The sequence below is a fragment of the Panthera tigris genome, chromosome D2, assembly GCF_018350195.1.
Source record: "Panthera tigris isolate Pti1 chromosome D2, P.tigris_Pti1_mat1.1, whole genome shotgun sequence".
Lineage (NCBI taxonomy): Eukaryota > Metazoa > Chordata > Mammalia > Carnivora > Felidae > Panthera > Panthera tigris.
Window position 1 is genome coordinate 12,355,178 of NC_056670.1, and position 19,388 is coordinate 12,374,565.

General features: G+C 39.3%; 1 protein-coding gene across 3 annotated transcripts in view; it reads left to right on the top strand.

Annotated features, from left to right (window-relative positions):
* ERO1B (endoplasmic reticulum oxidoreductase 1 beta) overlaps positions 1-16,247 on the top strand; it is a 62,613-nt gene extending 46,366 nt beyond the window's left edge. For 2 of the 3 annotated variants that reach the window (XM_042961171.1, XM_042961172.1), the window contains 7 exons: positions 1,018-1,110; positions 1,238-1,484; positions 2,264-2,333; positions 6,523-6,609; positions 7,535-7,668; positions 13,270-13,322; positions 15,916-16,247. In XM_042961171.1, coding sequence (XP_042817105.1) covers positions 1,018-1,110; positions 1,238-1,484; positions 2,264-2,333; positions 6,523-6,609; positions 7,535-7,668; positions 13,270-13,322; positions 15,916-16,235 — 1,004 coding nt within the window. In that variant the 3' untranslated portion in view covers positions 16,236-16,247. Of the gene's footprint in view, positions 1-1,017; positions 1,111-1,237; positions 1,485-2,263; positions 2,334-6,522; positions 6,610-7,534; positions 7,669-13,269; positions 13,327-15,915 lie in introns of all 3 variants that reach the window. The other variant, XM_042961173.1, reaches the window with a different exon arrangement.
* Positions 16,248-19,388: the final 3,141 nt, after the last annotated feature.

Genomic DNA, 19,388 nt, shown 5'->3' on the forward strand with positions numbered 1-19,388 from the left:
AAAATCTGTTGGATGGTAAGAGAAGGAAAAAGCCAAATGTTCTGCATTCAGTGGATTCTTAAAATCTAGGTTTTTGCATTTTTATCTGTTCGAAAAATTTTCTATGAAGAATATTTTCTAGAATTTTTTTCTTTTTTTGTGGCTAAATATACATAACAAAATTTACCATTTAAATATGCATAACATAAACTTTGCCATCTTAATTATTTTAAGTTTAGTTTAGTGGCATTAAGTACATCCACAATGCATATTACTTTTGTAGTAAGAGTAAAAATGGAGGTAGGGATAGGATAGGGTAGTGGAATTATCTTGATCTCTGTTTGAGCAAAAGCCTGTGTGGCTTAAGGCTATATAAAATCATTTTCCATCATATTCCTGTACTCCGTCTGATCTGATTCCACTCAGAGGAAATAGCCAACCTACTTTTTTTCCTTGGTTGAAATTCCTGGATTACTGGTTCCCAGGTTTTGCCTCCTTACCAAGTGGACCATATAGTCCAGTGGAACTAGAGGATTGTAGGGTGGAGGATTAGTAAGACACACTAAAGAATCCGGAGGAAGAAGAGAAATGGAATGCGGTCTGTCTTCCTCCACAATCAAGCAGGGTCGGAGAATCGACAGCCATAGGAAAGGGAAAGGGAAAGGGAAAAACAGCTGTTGTTAAGCCAGAGCAGTGGCTTTCTAATTATATTGGCTTACAGTTTAGCCCTAACCCATGAAAAGTCTGTGCCACTGCTTTCTGAGTAACGTGGGAACTTGTCAAGTACGTCCATACTGCTTGGACCTCCAGGGCCCAGCATTTTCTGTCTTACTCTGCATTAGGTTAGCATGTGCATAACTCCATTCAGAAGTCAGAATCTTCTAGTAAGAGAATCTTGATCTAATCATTTTGTTATTCCTTGTTTTTAATTTCCTTGAACCTTCACTTTAAAAATAAGCCTGTGTACTGAATCTTCTTGATTCAGTATTTCTGTTACCTAAATGGATGTGATTTCTTTTTCAATTTTTTTCTGAATAGGTTTGTGTCTGGAGAAGAGAGTCTTCTATAAGCTTATATCGGGACTTCATGCTAGTATCAATTTACATCTGTGTGCAAATTATCTTTTGGAAGGTAATCCCATTTTTATGTAGAAATCTTCTATTAATGTAAAAATTGTTGGGGGTGGATATATATTCTCTAGAGAGGGAAAAAAAACCTACTTATTAAAGGTATGCTGTGTATTTCTCTTTCTCTGTAGAAACGTGGGGTAAACCTAGCTGGGGACCCAATATGAAAGAATTTAAACGCCGCTTTGACCCTGTGGAAACTAAGGGAGAAGGTCCAAGAAGGCTTAAGAATCTGTACTTTTTATACTTAATTGAGCTTCGAGCTTTATCAAAGGTCGCCCCGTATTTTGAGCGCTCAATTGTTGATCTTTACACTGGAAACGTAGAAGAAGATGCTGACACAAAAACCCTTCTACTGAATATCTTTCAAGATACAAGGTAAGAATTGACTATCAGCGATCTGAAATTCTGCACTCTGAATATGAATGAGATAGTGCTTGAAATACAACAGAAACTGATTCCTGAAAGCCAGTTAGGAAGAGGGAGGGTTACACGTGAGAAGGAAAATGCTCAGGACAGCAGAGCAAGTATAACAGCCTGTCCACACTTGCGAATAGCCTGTATTTTCAAACATAACTTTACATTTTATGTGGTATCAAAGTTTAATGCTGTTTTAATGTATTCTGCCAGTTTTGTGTTCTTCCCATCGCTGTTCAAATTCAGATGCTGCTATAAGGGGGTTAGCATGAAGGTAGATACCTGAGGGAGTGTTGTTAGCTTTACCTTCTAGAATACAACCCCTTTTGAAAATGCTGAGTTTGTAAAATTTGAGTTTACTGGTTGTTAAAATGAGCATGAAGGAAACTTGGATTAATGTGTTTAAATTATGCATTAAATTTTAAAACCTTTTTTTTAAAGAGTGTTGCACATTTTCCACATAAATTGCTTTTAAACTCATTTTTTGAATTATTTTTTATCAAGTAATTTCTTTAAAACATTGGTCTTCTAAATTACAAAGCCATGTTTATGTTGTTTTACTCTTTTATTGAGTAGTTTACATGTGAGCTGTTTGCCACCTTCCTGTGCTATTGAACTTCACACACGTGTAAATTATGACGTGTAAGCATTTGTTCAAGGGACAGAAAATTTCTGCCAGAGCTCTACAGCATAGTACTTGAATTTTTCGTCTGTAACTTACAGTCTTGTCATTTCATCAGGTCCTTTCCCATGCACTTTGATGAGAAGTCCATGTTTGCAGGTGACAAAAAGGGGGCCAAGTCATTAAAGGTAAAAAGTTTGAGCTTGGGGGCTAGGGTGGGGAGCAGTTTACTGGCTGTGTTTTAATCCTGTCCATCTGAACTCTTTCCAGTTCTCTATCTTGTTGAAGTTGGTCTGATTGGATTTTACTACAAGTGACACAGAAAACCTCTGTACTTTTCAATTCCCCTTTTCTCCTTTCTGGTCTGGCCAACTCTCAGTGAATCCTCACTTGTTACTCTGACCAATGAATATGGAACCTTTGTAAATGTAAATGTCTTTTTATTTATTTATTTTTTATTAGTTTTTAAATTTATGATCTTATTTTTATTAACCTTTACATGAAGTCCAAGGTATATTATTTTTTTTTTCAATATATGAAATTTATTGTCAAATTGGTTTCCATACAACACCAGGGCTCATCCCAAAAGGTGCCCTCCTCAATACCCATCACCCACCCTCCCTTCCCTCCCACCCCCCATCAACCCTCAGTTTGTTCTCAGTTTTTTGTTTTTTTTTTTTAATTTTTTTTTCAACGTTTTTATTTATTTTTGGGACAGAGAGAGACAGAGCATGAACGGGGGAGGGGCAGAGAGAGAGGGAGACACAGAATCTGAAACAGGCTCCAGGCTCCGAGCCATCAGCCCAGAGCCTGACGCGGGGCTCGAACTCAGGAACCGCGAGATTGTGACCTGGCTGAAGTCGGACGCTTAACCGACTGCGCCACCCAGGCGCCCTGTTCTCAGTTTTTAACAGTCTCTTATGCTTTGGCTCTCTCCCACTCTAACCTCTTTTTTTTTCTTTTTTTTCCTTCCCCTCCCCCATGAGTTTCTGTTAAGTTTCTCAGGATCCACATAAGAGTGAAAACATATGGCATCTGTCTTTCTCTCTATGGCTTATTTCACTTAGCATCACACACTCCAGTTCCATCCACGTTGCTACAAAGGGCCATATTTCGTTCTTTCTCATTGCCACGTAGTACTCCATTGTGTGTATAAACCACAATTTCTTTATCCATTCATCAGTTGATGGACATTTAGGCTCTTTCCATCATTTGGCTATTGTTGAAAGTGCTGCTATCAACATTGGGGTACAAGTGCCCCTATGCATCAGTACTCCTGTATCCCTTGGGTAGATTCCTAGCAGTGCTATTGCTGGGTCCTAGGGTAGGTCTATTTTTAATTTTCTGAGGAACCTCCACACTGCTTTCCAGAGCGGCTGCACCAATTTGCATTCCCACCAACAGTGCAAGAGGGTTCCCGTTTCTCCACATCCTCTCCAGCATCTATAGTCTCCTGATTTCTTCATTTTGGCCACTCTGACTGGCGTGAGGTGATATCTGAGTGTGGTTTTGATTTGTATTTCCCTGATGAGGAGCGACGTTGAGCATCTTTTCATGTGCCTGTTGGCCATCCGGATGTCTTCTTTAGAGAAGTGTCTATTCATGTTTTCTGCCCATTTCTTCACTGGGTTATTTGTTTTTCGGGTGTGGAGTTTGGTGAGCTCTTTATAGATTTTGGATACTAGCCCTTTGTCCGATATGTCATTTGCAAATAAATATCTTTTCCCATTCCGTTGGTTGCCTTTTAGTTTTGTTGGTTGTTTCCTTTGCTGTGCAGAAGCTTTTTATCTTCATAAGGTCCCAGTAATTCATTTTTGCTTTTAATTCCCTTGCCTTTGGGGATGTGTCGAGTAAGAGATTGCTACGGCTGAGGTCAGAGAGGTCTTTTCCTGCTTTCTCCTCTAGGGTTTTGATGGTTTCCTGTCTCACATTCAGGTCCTTTATCCATTTTGAGTTTATTTTTGTGAATGGTGTGAGAAAGTGGTCTGGTTTCAACCTTCTGCATGTTGCTGTCCAGTTCTCCCAGCACCATTTGTTAAAGAGACTATCTTTTTTTGAGAAGAATGCTGGTGCAATTGTGATTGGGATTGCATTGAATGTGTAGATAGCTTTGGGTAGTATTGACATTTTGACAATATTTATTCTTCCAATCCATGAGCAGGGAATGTCTTTCCTTTTCTTTATATCTTCTTCAATTACCTTCATAAGCTTTCTATAGTTTTCAGCATACAGATCTTTTACATCTTTGGTTAGATTTATTCCTAGGTATTTTATGCTTCTTGGTGCAGTTGTGAATGGGATCAGTTTCTTTGTCTTTCTGTTGCTTCATCGTTAGTGTATAAGAATGCAACTGATTTCTGTACATTGATTTTGTATCCTGCAACTTTGCTGAATTCATGTATCAGTGTAAATGTCTTTTTAAAGGTCTTTATCTTGAGAGCAAGTTTTCTTACTTTAAAATCACAGTGTGTCCTGTTTTGATTCTAAAATCGTGAACTGTTAGCCATTTTGAAGGCAATAAATACTGTATTTTTTCTAAAGTTTATTTAATGGGATATCTTCTGGAATGTTCCAGTTTCTGGAACTATTATGTCTTTGTCTTTATGGACTGACCTAAAAGGCAAAAAAATTACCTGCTAACCTAGGATATCAGAAGGAGACTATATTGAAGGAACCTTATCAAACTTCATGTTGGCAGCTCTTTATTTTCATTTGCTTACAGTATGTTAGGGAATATACTCTACCCCTAAAATGTTCATAAAAATAGTGGAAATGGACTGGCAAATAGTCTTCTAGTGCAGCTCCACAGTCCTTTGTAAGCAGTTCTGAAATCCAGAAAGCTCCAACACGGTAACGTTTTTCTTCTGTTTGGTGCAAATTAATTTGTTAGCAAAACCTGACCAGAACTTATACACGAGTATTCATAGTGTTTTTTAAAAATTCCGCTGTGTATGAATATTCTTACATTTTGCAACAGAAACATTAATGTATTTGATGACTAGGTTTTGCCACACACTCCGGTGGCATGTTTCGTAATAAATCCTGTATGTACTGTATTTCTGAAATTTGGAAAATTCTGAATTCTGAAACACACTTGCCTCGGAGATGTCTTAGTTGTGGATATTCTACAAGAACTACTAAATTAGCACCGAGTGGTGCTTCACTCTGGAAGGGGTTTCTAGGGGCTTCTGAAGTGAAGTAACAGTCCCCTGTATACTAAATACAACTCTATTTTAGTTTTGGAAGATTGTTTTGTTTGATGATTATTTGAGGGGCATGTTGCTGTTGTGGTATGTAATACAACATTAATATGTTTTTGTATTGCTGCCTATTTTCTAAGTATTTATACAAATGTTATACTTTTGGATAACTGGATCTTTCTGTGGAGGAGGAAGGTGGGAGTGAGAAAGGAACTAGCTTTCAACTAGAAATTGCTGGAAATTGTGTTTGCTGTTTTTCAAAGGGTATAAAGGGGGACTTCAGTTCACTTTTCCATCTGCTCCTAAGAACACAAACTATATGAGAATGGAGAGCAGAGGACTTGTGTTCTTTCTGTTGTCTTGTGGCTGGGATACTGCTTCTTGGGAACCCTTTGGGCAGCTGGACAGGGCTTCTGGTGGCCAGAGTTTTCAGGCCGCTTGCCTCTAGCTTCATACAATAAAGTGTTTACCTCGGTACAATGAAATGAAATTGATTTTCTATGTTTGCCAAATGCAAAAGATGAGGAAACTCTCTTAACTAGTGTTAGCCTCAGAGGAGACTGGTCTTAGAGTCCTAGAAACCATGATTTAGAGTCTCTCCTGTGTAGGAAAGAGTTACAGCACAATACAAGGTCCAGTAGGCAGCCGTCCCTGCAGAGGCTGCCTAGCAAATGTGGGGATCGCACAGCCCTGTGATCACCGGGGCTGATGGAGCACCCATTACAGTGTGTGGTTCTAAGGGGAAGGATGAAAATTGATCATTGGTCTAAGGCCGGCTTTCCGATGTGGCCTCACGCAAGCAATATGTGAAAAATAAGCCAAACGTAATAGAGAGGTATTTACCCCTTGTTCTATGCAGATATCAAATGGAGGCAGCAGTGAAGTTCCTTCAGAGTAAAACCCACCTATCATTTATGTTCCTTTCTCCCATAGTGTTACTTTGTAGAGAGTAGCACCTCAATAAAACATTTGTGTTAATACATAGAATGACTTGTATAAACTTCTGTGGTCCGTTTTATGTACCATGTTATGTCCTACAAATGCAAATATTTTTCTTCTTCGCTGTTGAGAAACTCCTTCATTAATAAGCTTCAGAACTTTTATTTCTTACAATTCAGACCAATGCAGTTTAATTTTAAACCTCTAATGAGCATAAAAAATATGTTCTGCACGTTAGGAGGAGTTCCGCTTACACTTCAAGAACATCTCCCGAATAATGGACTGCGTTGGATGTGACAAATGCAGATTATGGGGGAAATTGCAGGTTTGTATTTTGTCTTCTGTTTTAAAACTATTACTAACCTTAAATTTTCCTCCCGGGAAGTTGCAGGTTTTTAGTACAGTGCCCTCATTGTTCACTGAAATAGAGGATCGAAAGTGTGGATTTCCTGCTTCTTCGATGAAAAAGATGAATATATTAAATCTGTGTTATATGTGTAAGAATGTCTCTCCTGTCTGTGTTAATGATTTTGGTGTTATTGTATTTGTTTCTATTGGTACAATCTCAGATTCATTTCTTCTTCTTCTTTTTTTTTTTAATGTTTATTTTTGAGAGAGAGACAGAGTGTGAGCGGGGTTGGGGCAGAGAGGGAGAGACACACACGGAATCCGAAGCAGGCTCCAGGCTCTGAGCTGTCAGCACAGAGCCTGATGGGGGACTTGAACCCACATAAAAGAGGAGTTCTGCCAAGCAGGCTCATTTCTGTGTCTATTCAGTGTGAAAAGGATTGTTTGATACTTTATCTTATTTCTTTACAAGTATGACAAGAAGTCCTGGAAAGATCAAGAGACAAAATTTTTTCTTTAGTTCTAATAATTGATAAATTTTGAAGTGTGGTTTTCACTAATAGCTTCTACGTTTTGAATTGCTAGGGGCCATAAAGATTGCTTTCAGGGTTACATAGTGAACACTGTTATTCTAATGGGATATTTTCTAGGTTAAAGCATTTTAGTAATTTATGTCCGACAAGTGTTAAGTTATTCAGGTTCCTTAATAGTTTAGATACATTTATCATATACATAATGTGTGAGGAAGTAGAAACTGTAATTTCAGTTTAACATTTTGGTGAAAAGTTCAGTTCATATGAATTTCTTGACTCTCGTCACAGTGACTGCATATTCCTTTTAACCTTTATAGTAATTATTACTACAGGAATTTAATTGTTAACATGTATCACTATTTTCTTTAGACTCAGGGTTTAGGAACTGCCCTGAAGATCCTATTCTCTGAAAAAGAAATCCAAAAGCTTCCAGAGAACAGCCCATCTAAAGGCTTCCAACTCACCCGACAGGAAATAGTTGCTCTTTTAAATGCTTTCGGGAGGTAAGAACGGTTTTCACAGTGAACGGTTTTCTTGGGTTTTGCCGGCTTCAGCAGGACCACAAAGATCATCTTCTCTGCTAACGTCATTTGCTTTGTTTGGTTGACAAAGAGAAAGAATTCTATGGCGTCCTACCTGTCCACACCGTCCAGGGTCTGCGCAGGTCCCAGGAAAAATGAGTAAAGTCCGATCGCCTTCTCAGTGTCGTGGGGCAGATAGTCTCCTGATAATACTCCCTTCAGCTGGCTGTAGCCTGTTGGCACACAGCAGCACGAGTAAGGAAAGGAAAGCTGGGTTGAGATGGTGATCAAAGAAACAGACGACACCTTCTCACTGCTTTCTCTTTCCTAAGCCGAGGCGGCATTTTCCCTTCGTTCATTCTTACCCCATTCTCCCAGCACAGACACAGAGTTCGCTTCTGGTTTGCACACAGATGGTTTCAAACAGAATTTGAGTTTTCCCCCAGAGAGGCCTGCAGTACCAGTGAACTGAGAATACAGAGCAGAAGGAAAAGAATCCCAAAGTCAAGTCAAGGAAGAATTGTTTTAAAAAATAGGGAACCGCATGATGCAGAAATCATTTCTTAGGTTTTCTTAACGTGCATTTTTGAGTTAAAACGGGGCCATTAAATTAAATTGGCTCTTCCCCATCTTAGATATCACCTGTTGCTCCTGTGTATTTAAAGATGACTCTGTAGGTTGGGATTTCAGGCATATGACAGAGGACATAGGACATCAGTGATTAGTGCCTGATGGAAAATTTAGTTCACTCACTTATGAGGCCTATGAGTAAGATGGAACAGGAGAAACTGAATTAAACTATTTAAATGAAATTTAAATGAAAAATATTTTTGAATTTTTTTTTTTAACATTTAGTTTTGAGAGAGACAGAGCATGAGCTGGGGCGGGGCAGAGAGAGAGGGAGACACAGAATCTGAAGCGAGCTCCAGGCTCTGAGCTGTCAGCATAAAGCCTGACGCGGGGCTCAAACCCACAAACTGTGAGATCATGACCTGACCCAAAATCGGACGCTTAACCAAATGAGCCACTCAGGCACCCCTTAAATGAAAAAGATTTTAAACAATTTAAGCATTTAAAATCCAAATTAAATTGAGGAAAAAAACAGATGTTCACGTCCTCAGATTTCTCTGAGTCTCCTAGAGAATATTCATAAATGCAACCCTTCTGGCTCTAGTTCTGTATCCAGAGCCTGGTGTTCTCTCTTACTGTTCTTTAAAGACAACCGGACTCTGAGTCCGCGGTTTGGAGTTCTAGAATCCCAGGCCTGCCGTGTACTGGTCGTGTGAGCTCAGGCAAATGACTTCGCTCTTCCAGCTTGTGCCCCTCTCTGTGACAGATGGATGATAGAAAGTCGTCTCCCAGAGCTAACGTGATGCTGACCTGAGATTAGACATGACCGTGCTTCTAAAACTACAGGATGCTACCTGAATTCCATGGTAGGGGTGCTGGTGTTGGGGATTTACAAACCAGTGGAGGTTCAGTGCTCTTGTGTTCGAGTATTTAAAAAATTGTCTTTGTGTCTCACCAGATGTGGGGAAACTGTTCTGCTAAGGGCAGTGACACTCAGGCTGGGATGGTCACACAAGGTTACAGCCTAATTTAATCTCCTTTTTCTTCCCCAGGGAAACACAAACACTAGTTTATTCATGTGCTTTTTAAAGCTCTTAAAATAATCCTCTTCCCCCCCCACTCCCAATTATAAAAGTAATTCATGGTCATTATAAAAAATTTTAGAAAAACATATGAGAGTATAATTTTAAAAATAAATTTAAAACTCAGTCATATTCCCACTACCCAGGACTATTTCAACATTTGTTGTATTTTTCATGTGTATTTTCCCCCTACTTCTAAGTAAAATATTTGTGTGTGCACGCATATATGTGTGTAGGTGTTAACAGAATTGAAAACATACTTTTGTTTATACATATAAATTATTGTCAGGTTAGCTAACATACAGAGTGTACAGTGTGCTCTTGGCTTTGGGAGTAGATTCCCATGATTCATCACTTACATACAACACCCCAGTGCTCATCCCAACAAGTGCCCTCCTCAAGGCCCATCACCCATTTTCCCTTCTACCCTGCCCCCCGTCAACCCTCAGTTTGTTCTCTGTATTTAAGAGTCTTTTAGGGTTTGGCTCCCTCTCAGTGTGTAACTAACTATCTTTTTTTTCCTTCCCTTTCCCCATGGTCCTATTAAGTTTCTCAAATCCCATATATGAGTGAGAACATGTGTTATTTGTCTTTCTCTGACTGATTTATTTCACTCAGCAATAATACCCTCCAGTGCCATCCACTTAGTTACAGATGGGAAGATTTCATTCTTTTTCATCACTGAGTAGTATTCCATTGTGTATATAAACCACATCTTCTTTATCCATTTGCCAGTTGGTGGACATTTTGGGCTCTTTCTATAACTTGGCTGTTGTTCATAGTGCTGAAAGCATACTTTTTATGTATTTTCCTGTTCTATTTGGCATTGTATTACAATCATTTCCTGATATGATTACATTTTTTAATAAGGATTATTCTTTTTCTTTTTGAGAAGAAAATATTATATTAGTTTTAGGTGCACGACATAATGATTTGCTGTTTGTATGTATTGTGGGATTTTTACTACAGTAAGACTAGTTAACATCCGTCACGACAGTTACAGAAATGTTGTTCTTGTGACAAGCTTTAAAGTTTACTTTCTTAGCAACTTCCAAAAACATAAGCATTATTGTATTTTTTATGAGGTTTTTCAGTTCCAGTATAGTTAACATACGGTGTTATATTAATTTCAGCTGTACAGTATAGTGACTCCACACTTCCATACATCACGTGCTCATCACAAGTGCATTCCTTAATTCCCATCCCTGCTTAACCCATCCCTCTATCCCCCTCCCCTCTAGTGACCATCAGTTTGTTCTCTTCTAGTTAAGAGTCTGTGTCTTGGCTTGTCTCTCTCTTTTAAATATGTGCCAATATTCTGTTATAAGGACACACTGCAATTAACTTAGCCCCACTCTCCTCTTAATCTTAGTTGAGCTTTATTTTTTTAATTCATATGAATCCTGTACATTTATTTTTTTCTTAAAGAATGTAACAGTTTTTGTTACTAATTGTTATTGGATTTGTTCATTATATCTTTTACCTGATTATCAGTCCATTTGTTTTTTAAATGTTTGGGTGTTTTTGTTTTTTGTGTTTGTTTGTTTGCTTGCTTGTTTTTGAGAGAGAGCATGCAAGAGTGGGGGTGGGGGCAAAGAGAGGGAAGGACAGAGGATCTGAAGCAGGCTCCAGGCTCCACGCTGGCAGCACAGAGCCCATTGCGGGGCTCAAACCCACAAACCGTAGGATCACGACCTAAGCTGAAGTCGGACACTTAACCGACTGAGCCACCCAGGCGCCCCTCAGTCCATTTAAATAGTAAATGACTGGCTACACTAACACATACAAATTATTGTGTTACACCTCGGGGAGGTTGTGCATTAGCTTTACATAAGTGAATTCGTAGTTTTCTCTGTCCAACGGCCTATTTAATACAGTTTTAGCTCAGGGCACCCAGCGCCACATTGCTCTGTCACGTGATGCTGGTGAGCAGGGACATACGATGTGCACGTCTTCAGTTCTAGCCACTGAACTGAAGCCATTTCAGCCATTTTCCAGGGAAAATGTGGTTTCTGTATCTTGAATACTCTGTAAGTATCTTTCCTACACGAACAGCCATTTTCTGCTAGTTTCTACATTTGTATCAAATGGTTTGCATACGGCATTAATATACCCGTTGGGTGTTACGATATCCTGTAACGCGCCTCTGAAAGAGAGAAGCAGCAGGTAGACACAGGTGCGCCCGTGCCCTCCTGTGTACAAAGGTGTCACACGTCTCTTGGGTAATACGTTGTGAGGTCTGGGACTCCTCTCCACAGAGACTGTGCTGTGATGGCCCCTGGCAGTGCTGGCCAGTGTGTGGTCTCTGGGTGAAAGGAATCCCTGTGGTTAATTTGTGTGTAACCTCGGAGCTTTCTGATCCTCTGCCGTCTGTGTCTAAATCAGACTTCGAGCATGCTTTTTCATTCTGAACACCCCTCCTGCTATTTACTCAGCTCTCTTTTCTTTAGTTTTGGGCCTTGGTTTCTTTGCTGTACCTTCATATGTATTTTGACAGGTTTTTTTTAGAAGTAGGTACTTTAACACACATGATTTTACACATTTATTTTGTTTAATAATTATACTGCTTTTTTCTGATAATCAAAAACTGTTTCAATCCTTTAATATTCTGAGGATTAGAGTAAGAATTCATTTTCTGTTAATCCACATCTTGCAAGCATCTTAGAAGAGTATAAAGAAAACATTGTTGAGACTCTAGAGAGCATGGACTTTTTGAGAGGCTGTGTGGTCATGGGATATGATGGACAGGTTGGAACCCATCTATTAGTTGGGTGACCCTGAAAAAGTACTGATTTATTTGAGCCTCAGTTTTCCTCAAATAGGACATCAAGGTTAATTTTATCTACCTTGTAGAATTTTTTCCTGATGACTGAGAGTATGTGTGTGATGCGCTCAGGACATTGCCTGGCATATCCTAAGCTTTTGATGTAAGAAAACATATTAAGTACTTAGAGGAAAGAAAGACATTTAATACTGCATACTACATCATCTTATGTTCTAGAAAGAAAAACATTAGACTTTATTCTGTCAACCCTAAATTGTACATAGGGTAACTGAGCTTATAGAATTATTTTTTGTGATTCCCATTCCAGAATTTTTGGGCCTGGACCCAGAAGCATGCATGCATTCATTAACTGATTCAGTAATTACTTATTGAACACCTTCAATATTGATGGGCATAGGGCACAGGTATTCACCATGAGATAAATAAACCATCTTTACCTCGTGGGGCTAATAGTCCCCCCATGTGGTAAAAAATCCACATATAACTTTGGATTCCCCCAAATTGTAACTATTAATAGTCTACTGTTGATCAGTAAAACCTTACAAATAGCATAAGCAGTCTAATAACACCTATTTCATACATTATATGTATTATGTACTGTAGTCTTAGAATAAAGTAAGCTGGAGAGAAGAAAGGTTATTAAGCAAATCATAAGAGAAAATACATTTACAGTACTGTATTTATTGAAAAAAATCTTTGTGTAAGTGGCCCCTTGCAGTTCAAACCTGTGCTCAAGGGTCACCTATAGTGTGTTTGGGGAGCGACAGGGAAGGACTGAATATTTGGAGAGGAAGGTGCACAATGAATTTATACGACCAACTGTAAATGATTTGAGATTCTTTATTGTAATGAGTTATTCATATCACGGTTCCCGTCATTTGTCTAGAATCTGTTGTTAATAAGTGACATAGCTCCCTTTTCCCCTTCTAAGCCAAGACTGAGGAACCATACCTGTGTGTTTTGTCAGTCTTTAATTGTTAATTACAGCGTGCTCATTTAAAAATGGAACTTCCATTGTTCAGTGTTACTTACCTTCTTTTATTTTGGATTTTGGTTTCAAATTATAGCTCATATCACAGTATCAATAATTTGAAATATGTGCACATATTAACTGTCCTAATATGTTCTTTTTTTTTTCTTTTCTAGGCTTTCTACAAGTATAAGAGAGTTACAGAATTTTAAAGTCTTATTACAACACAGTAGGTAATAAAGGCTTTTATATGTCTAATTAGAGACATAATGTGACTGTGTGAAGCCTGTTAGTCTTGGACATTCAGCAGAAGGAGACTAATCTTCAAAGACTTGAAGAAAGAATTCTGAACTCTTAAAGAGAAAATTCAAATGTTCACTTGAATATTTATGATTCTTAATAGATTGTCAATTAGAGATATTTATAAATGAAGTATATGCTTTTAAAACATGTAAATTATACTAATTCTGTGTTTAATTTCATGTTTCCACTCGTTGAATATTCTGCTATTCTGTTTAGAACTGGTTTTGTTCTTACTCTATTATCCTCGATTTCCAGTTGTCCAACTTATATGACCATCCTGATAACACTGTTAGCAGTCTGTTCTGGAAGAAGAGAGCTAGAGAACAAATGTTGCTTAGAGCTGATATCCGTGATAAAAATTTATCAGTGATCTTTGAAACGTGTTTGGATTAGCTTTGCCTCATTCCGGGTGTCACCCTCTGTAACATGGGGGCGTCGGTGTGATGAATGGTACTTTCAGTGTAAGAATCCCCATCCCCAGGACCTCAACTTCAGTTTCCCTGGTGTTTATGTGAGATTTTTAGTTGCTGTCGTTGTGGCTGTTTTGGTCTAAAGGCCCTGCTTCAGTAGAGGTGAAAAAGCACCATCCCCTGTGCCGGCTGCCCGGCCGGACCCCCCAAGTGTGCCGTGGGCAGGTCTTCACCTAGAGCCTATCCTATATACCCATTTCCTTTGACTCTGTGTTTCTCTGTCCGTACTCGAATTACAGAATTTTTGTTCACTTTGAGAAAACAAAAAAATTGCGTAAATATTTAAGTTTTGCCTTGATAAAATGTGAATGGGATTATATGGATCTGTAACGCCGCCTTCAAACGTTATATGCACAAAATTTACTCTTTTAAATTAAGCATTTTTAAAGGAATTTTATTTTTATTTCATTTTAGAATACAATCTATGCAATCCCCTGTCAACCTGAATATCTTCGGTAGGTCATTCAAGCAGGTAGAGGAGTTCAAGCCTCCGTGATGCTCCCCGTCCCTGCCTCTCTTTTCCTTTCAGTCCCTTGTATATAAATGGTACCTTGTGGGACTTGTACCAACAAGTGACTCTCAAGTCCTCAGCTTATTTTCTCAAGCTGGAGTTTAGATATCCTTAATATTTAAAATACTCTTTTTAAAGCTGTTAGAGATAGATTAATTTGGAAGGAGGCATCTGTGTAGAAGTAATGCGGGGACATTTCTCCTTCAGTCTTTTATGAAGTGCTCTTAAATTAACCACATCTCACCTGCCAGAGTCTGAAATGTGTTCATTGATGATTTAGTGGAGTGTTTTAAATTGTGCTTCATTGGCTCACCCCTCTTTGAAAAATACTCGGTCATCCCTTGGAGGGATATGGCTGAAGGGGAGTAAGGTCTCACTAGTTAATTATTTTCTTACCCAATTTCTAACCTTTATAGACCCAGGGGTTTTTTGTTGTTGATGGTGGTGACTTGTTTGTTTGTTAAGTCGAATAAAACAGACCCGCTTGACTGGAGAGCCTTCTCTACTTTTTCTTTTCATTCTTAGGAATGTAAGTATTGTGCAGTGGGAGAGGGGGACCTTAAGGTAAAAAGTGAGTAAGTAATCTTATTGGTAAATTAGTAAGAATTATTCTTAGTGTTCATTCAGAGTTTAAGAAAATGTGAAAGTTTTGCACTTTGTCTATTACTGTAAGTTTAAAAAATCGTTTGGTAGTGTTACTTTACTGTTCCCTCCGTTAAAGATAAAACTGTTATTTAAATTCTGTTGACTGGAGAAAATCCTTGGTCATTTCCATTTATTGCTTTTTTTCTTTATGTGATTTGCTTGAAGCTTAGGAAAAATTGTATATTAGAGTGAGTTCTAGGAAATTAAAAGGTTAGGATTCAGTTCTTTTCAGGGTTTTAATGGATGTTTTCACTACCAAGAAAATAAACAAGTGAAGTATTCTTAAGCTGAAATTTATGTAACTTTATTTTACCGCAAATTGGATGGGGGGGGGGGCAGCCTACATTTTCACGTATGTGTGTATCTCCTAAGTGTATGTGTAGGAACCTCTGTTTTGTGCGCCCAGTGATACTGTATGATCTTTGTGATATAATGTGTTTTTCTAAGTCACAGACCCCCTTGTGCAGGGACACTAGAGCACTGAGTGTGTCGTGAAAACACGTGGCTGGTATCTCCTCCCACATTTTGTCTTCCTCTCGTCACCTGATTTAAAAATCCAGCACTTGATACTATAACTGACAGAAATGATTGTACCGGCTGATGAAGTAATGAAAATGAAGAAAAGGAAAATAATTCCTTCCTTCAACAGCATGGGTTTATTTTTTTTCCCCTTAAGTGGCATCTATGTAAGTTAGAAATATTATATATTAAAACTGATAAAATTTGCTTCTCCTGTGTTGATTCTTAGATTATCAAGAGGATCAGACAGAATACTAAGTTTTCAGCTTTGAAATTTAAGTCAAACATGCTGACACGATAACGTTGTGAATTACTCAATACTCGTCAGCTCTGTGTGTATACGAAACACTGCCATATTTTTGGACTTGACCTAGGTGCCACTGTGAGAAAGGACAGCTGTTTCCATCTACGTCAGCATCACCTTCAGCTGGAAGTTGGGGGACAGCCGACAGTCCAGCGCTCGGCAGTTTGCAGCCTGAAGTGCCCGCGGAACCCCTGGCTGTCCACCACAGCACGCAGACTGCTTCCGTGGGATCGCGGAAATGATTTGGTGAAACGTCACAGACACAGACATGCCCGCAGGTGGGTGTGCGTTCTAGCTTCAGATCTGAACAGGTGCAGCTTTGATTTTGAACACCGTTCTAATAATGTGTTGTGGTACCCACCAGACTGTAGAAAATGTGAATTAAAGTAAATGTTTCTGCGATCTTTCTTTTCTTGTTCCCTTCCCCCCCCCCCCCCCTCCATCCCCGCCCCGCCTTTGAAATGTTTCCTGTGATGAGCTGAGGATTTGATTATAGTTAGTGGAGAACTGAGAGAGGACGGAAGCAGTCAGAGCTGGTTTCTCGGAATGGCAGCCACCGGCCTCCAGCGTGCAGGGTTTCCTCGGGCTCCTGGTCGCTGCGGCAGCAGCAGTACGTAGGTCCGGTTACTAATCCGTTTTAGGAGAGAACACAGAAGAGTGGATGACTAACTTGTCCGTAGTCACAAATTGTAGGTTGTGGGACTAAAGCTTAAAACCAGCAAGTCTGACTCCATGTCCCTTGCTCGGAATGTAGTGTATCTGTGTTATCACAGAAGTTGGCTTATAATACTCAACTAAAAATTGGGGACTTTGAGTATTTTTGGACTTGTTTTGAGTCACAAGGCTTTTCAAATATTCTTTATTTAATTTTCCAGATAAGTAATACATTCGCATGGTTGAAAAACCAAAAAATAGGAAAGGCCATACAGTGGAATGTCTTCTTTCTGTCCTTGGCCAACCTCCCATACTGCGGACCTCCGCCACCCTTCACCCCTCACCACAGCCTCTGCCCTTGGTCTCTTAGGTTTCCATCCACACTCGGGCTTTACACAAGCAAATACAAATGTAAAGTCTTCATTTTGCCTCTCATTTTTACCCAGGAGTAGCATCCTATACATACCATCTGCTTTTATTCACTTAATTTTTCTTGGTAGTCTTCCCGTATCACTAGTTACTTCACTCATTAAATAAACTTTTTTTTTTTTTTTTTTTTTTTTTTTTTTACTAACTGCTCGATATTCCATAGTGTGAATGGACAGTCGTTTAATGAACCAACGCCCTACTAATGGGCATGTGTCATTCCACACATATGTAAATATGTACTTGTAGAATAAATTCCGCAAAATGGAATTGTTGGGTCACAGGCCATATACATTTATAATTTTGAAAGATAGACCGTTTCCCTCCACGGAGGCAATTTTACCGAATTGACGGATCTACCTGCTTACCCGCCACCTTACCTACATGGATGTGGGTTTGATGTTTGCTGTTCTGATAGATACAAAATTGTGTATCAGTGTGTTTTAGTTTTGATTTTTCTTATTACCAGCGAGACTGACTCCTTTTAACATGTTTAAAATCCATGTTGTTTGTACATCTTTCCTTCTGTGTTCATATCTTTTACCTATTTTTGTACTACACCGTTGATCTTCTGTTTCTGCGAGTGCTTTGTTACAGATATTAATCCTTTGTATTTTTTTTTTTTCTATTTGGTGTCTTTCTTGTGACTTGGCTTATTTAGGATAGCTTTGCCATGCAATTTTTTTTAATGCAGTCTAATTTATCAGTTTCTCAGTGGTTTCTGGACTTTGAGTCAGAGTTAGGAATACCTTCTTACTTTCAGAGCAGTGATTCACCTACCTTTTCTTTTAGAACTTTCATGGCTTTTTTTAGATCGGAATTTGATTCCTTTGGAGTATGTCCTGGCATGGGGTGTAAGTTATGGATTCGACCCAATTTCTTCCTGCCTGATTACTCAGTTGTTCCAGTGTCATTACTGGACAGTTCATCTTGTCCTCACCAGTCTGAGATGCTACATTTATTGTATCTAACACCCTACATGCATTTAGGTCTGTATCTGGGTTCTCCGCTGCATCGGCCTGTTGACTCAGGTACCAGTACCCCGGTTATTTTAATTACTCGGGGTCTGTGTTTAAATATCTGGTGTGGTGGTCCCCTCTTCTCCCCAACCTCCCCTTTTTTAAAAAAAACAGTTTTCTTTAGCTTTGCTTTATTCCATATGAGTTTTAAAAACATTCTTGAACATACAGACCATGCTAGAACTTGGCCCTATTCGGTGTTTTCTCTGGAGAGTTGCCCTTTTAAGCACCTAATGTGTCCCTACTCTTTTTATTCTTTACCGGATAAGAATCTACTTTTTACTGCCTGTTGTGTTCATTATTTCAGTGTTTCACCTGCCAGTGCCCAGACAGGTGAGGGCCACGACTGGGCAGGCGGTGCCTGTGTAGACCTATTTTCATCTCCATGCTCCTGTTTTAAGATGGAGTTCTCAAATGATTCCTAGAGGCTATCTTTACGTAAAATCCTTATTTCCTTTTTTATTCCGTTATGAATTCTTTACCCGAAAGCTACATATCTGTCAGACTCCTCAGAAAACAGGGATAGGCCGTTATAGGAATATACTTGTCAAATCAATACATAGCAGATACAAGTGCAAATCAAAGAAGTTACCCTTAAAAAAGACACCGTCTACCACAAGAACAGGATTGGACTGTTCATTCACTGTTGTGGGTGTCGGGACAAATACCCCAGCCATCATGTAGCTTATGAATTAAGTAACCTAACTAGGCTATCCCTAGCTTCTAGCGAGGACACACCCAGGAATAGCTAACATAGAAACCTGTCTAGCAGAGAAGATGCCCTCAGTGTGAACACATCTTCGTGTCTTTCTGATGATGCCATCAAGTTGTCACAGATGGATTAAAATCACACAGTAACACCCCTCACTCACAGCAGAGTCCACATTCTTCAGGCAGCACTCGGATAAATTATTTAACTTTCCATACGGATTTCCTTCACAGAATATGCCTCCGAATGGGAAAGTGTTCTCCACTGCGTAGGTGTTGGGTCTGCAAACTTCAGTAAGGGGACAGCAGGCCACGGGTACTCGGTAACACAAACTGAATGGCTCTGACAAAACATTTGTTCTTCCTAAACATACCGTTTTATATCTCAATTAATGCCCGAATTCAAGGAGCACCATGTGGGGACCGCCAAGGGACTGGAGGGGCTGTGTCGGTTAGCAAGATTCGCGGGAAACTGAGGTTCAGAGAAAGGGAGGGATTTAGAGGGAAGTCACAAATCTAGCTTGAGGAAGCAGGCATCTGATCTCCAGTTTTGGCCACGCTGAAGTTCAGAGGCAGAAAACCTGTTCTGGAGATAAAGAGGCTTAATGTTCTGAGCCTTAACGTTGCAAAAGGGAAGACAGATTTGGAGGCTATGCTGGAATGAAGTATCATCAGTTTCTGGGCAGAGAGAGGAGAGGTTTCAGCCACAGGTCAGAGAAAAGATGAAAATCCAGCT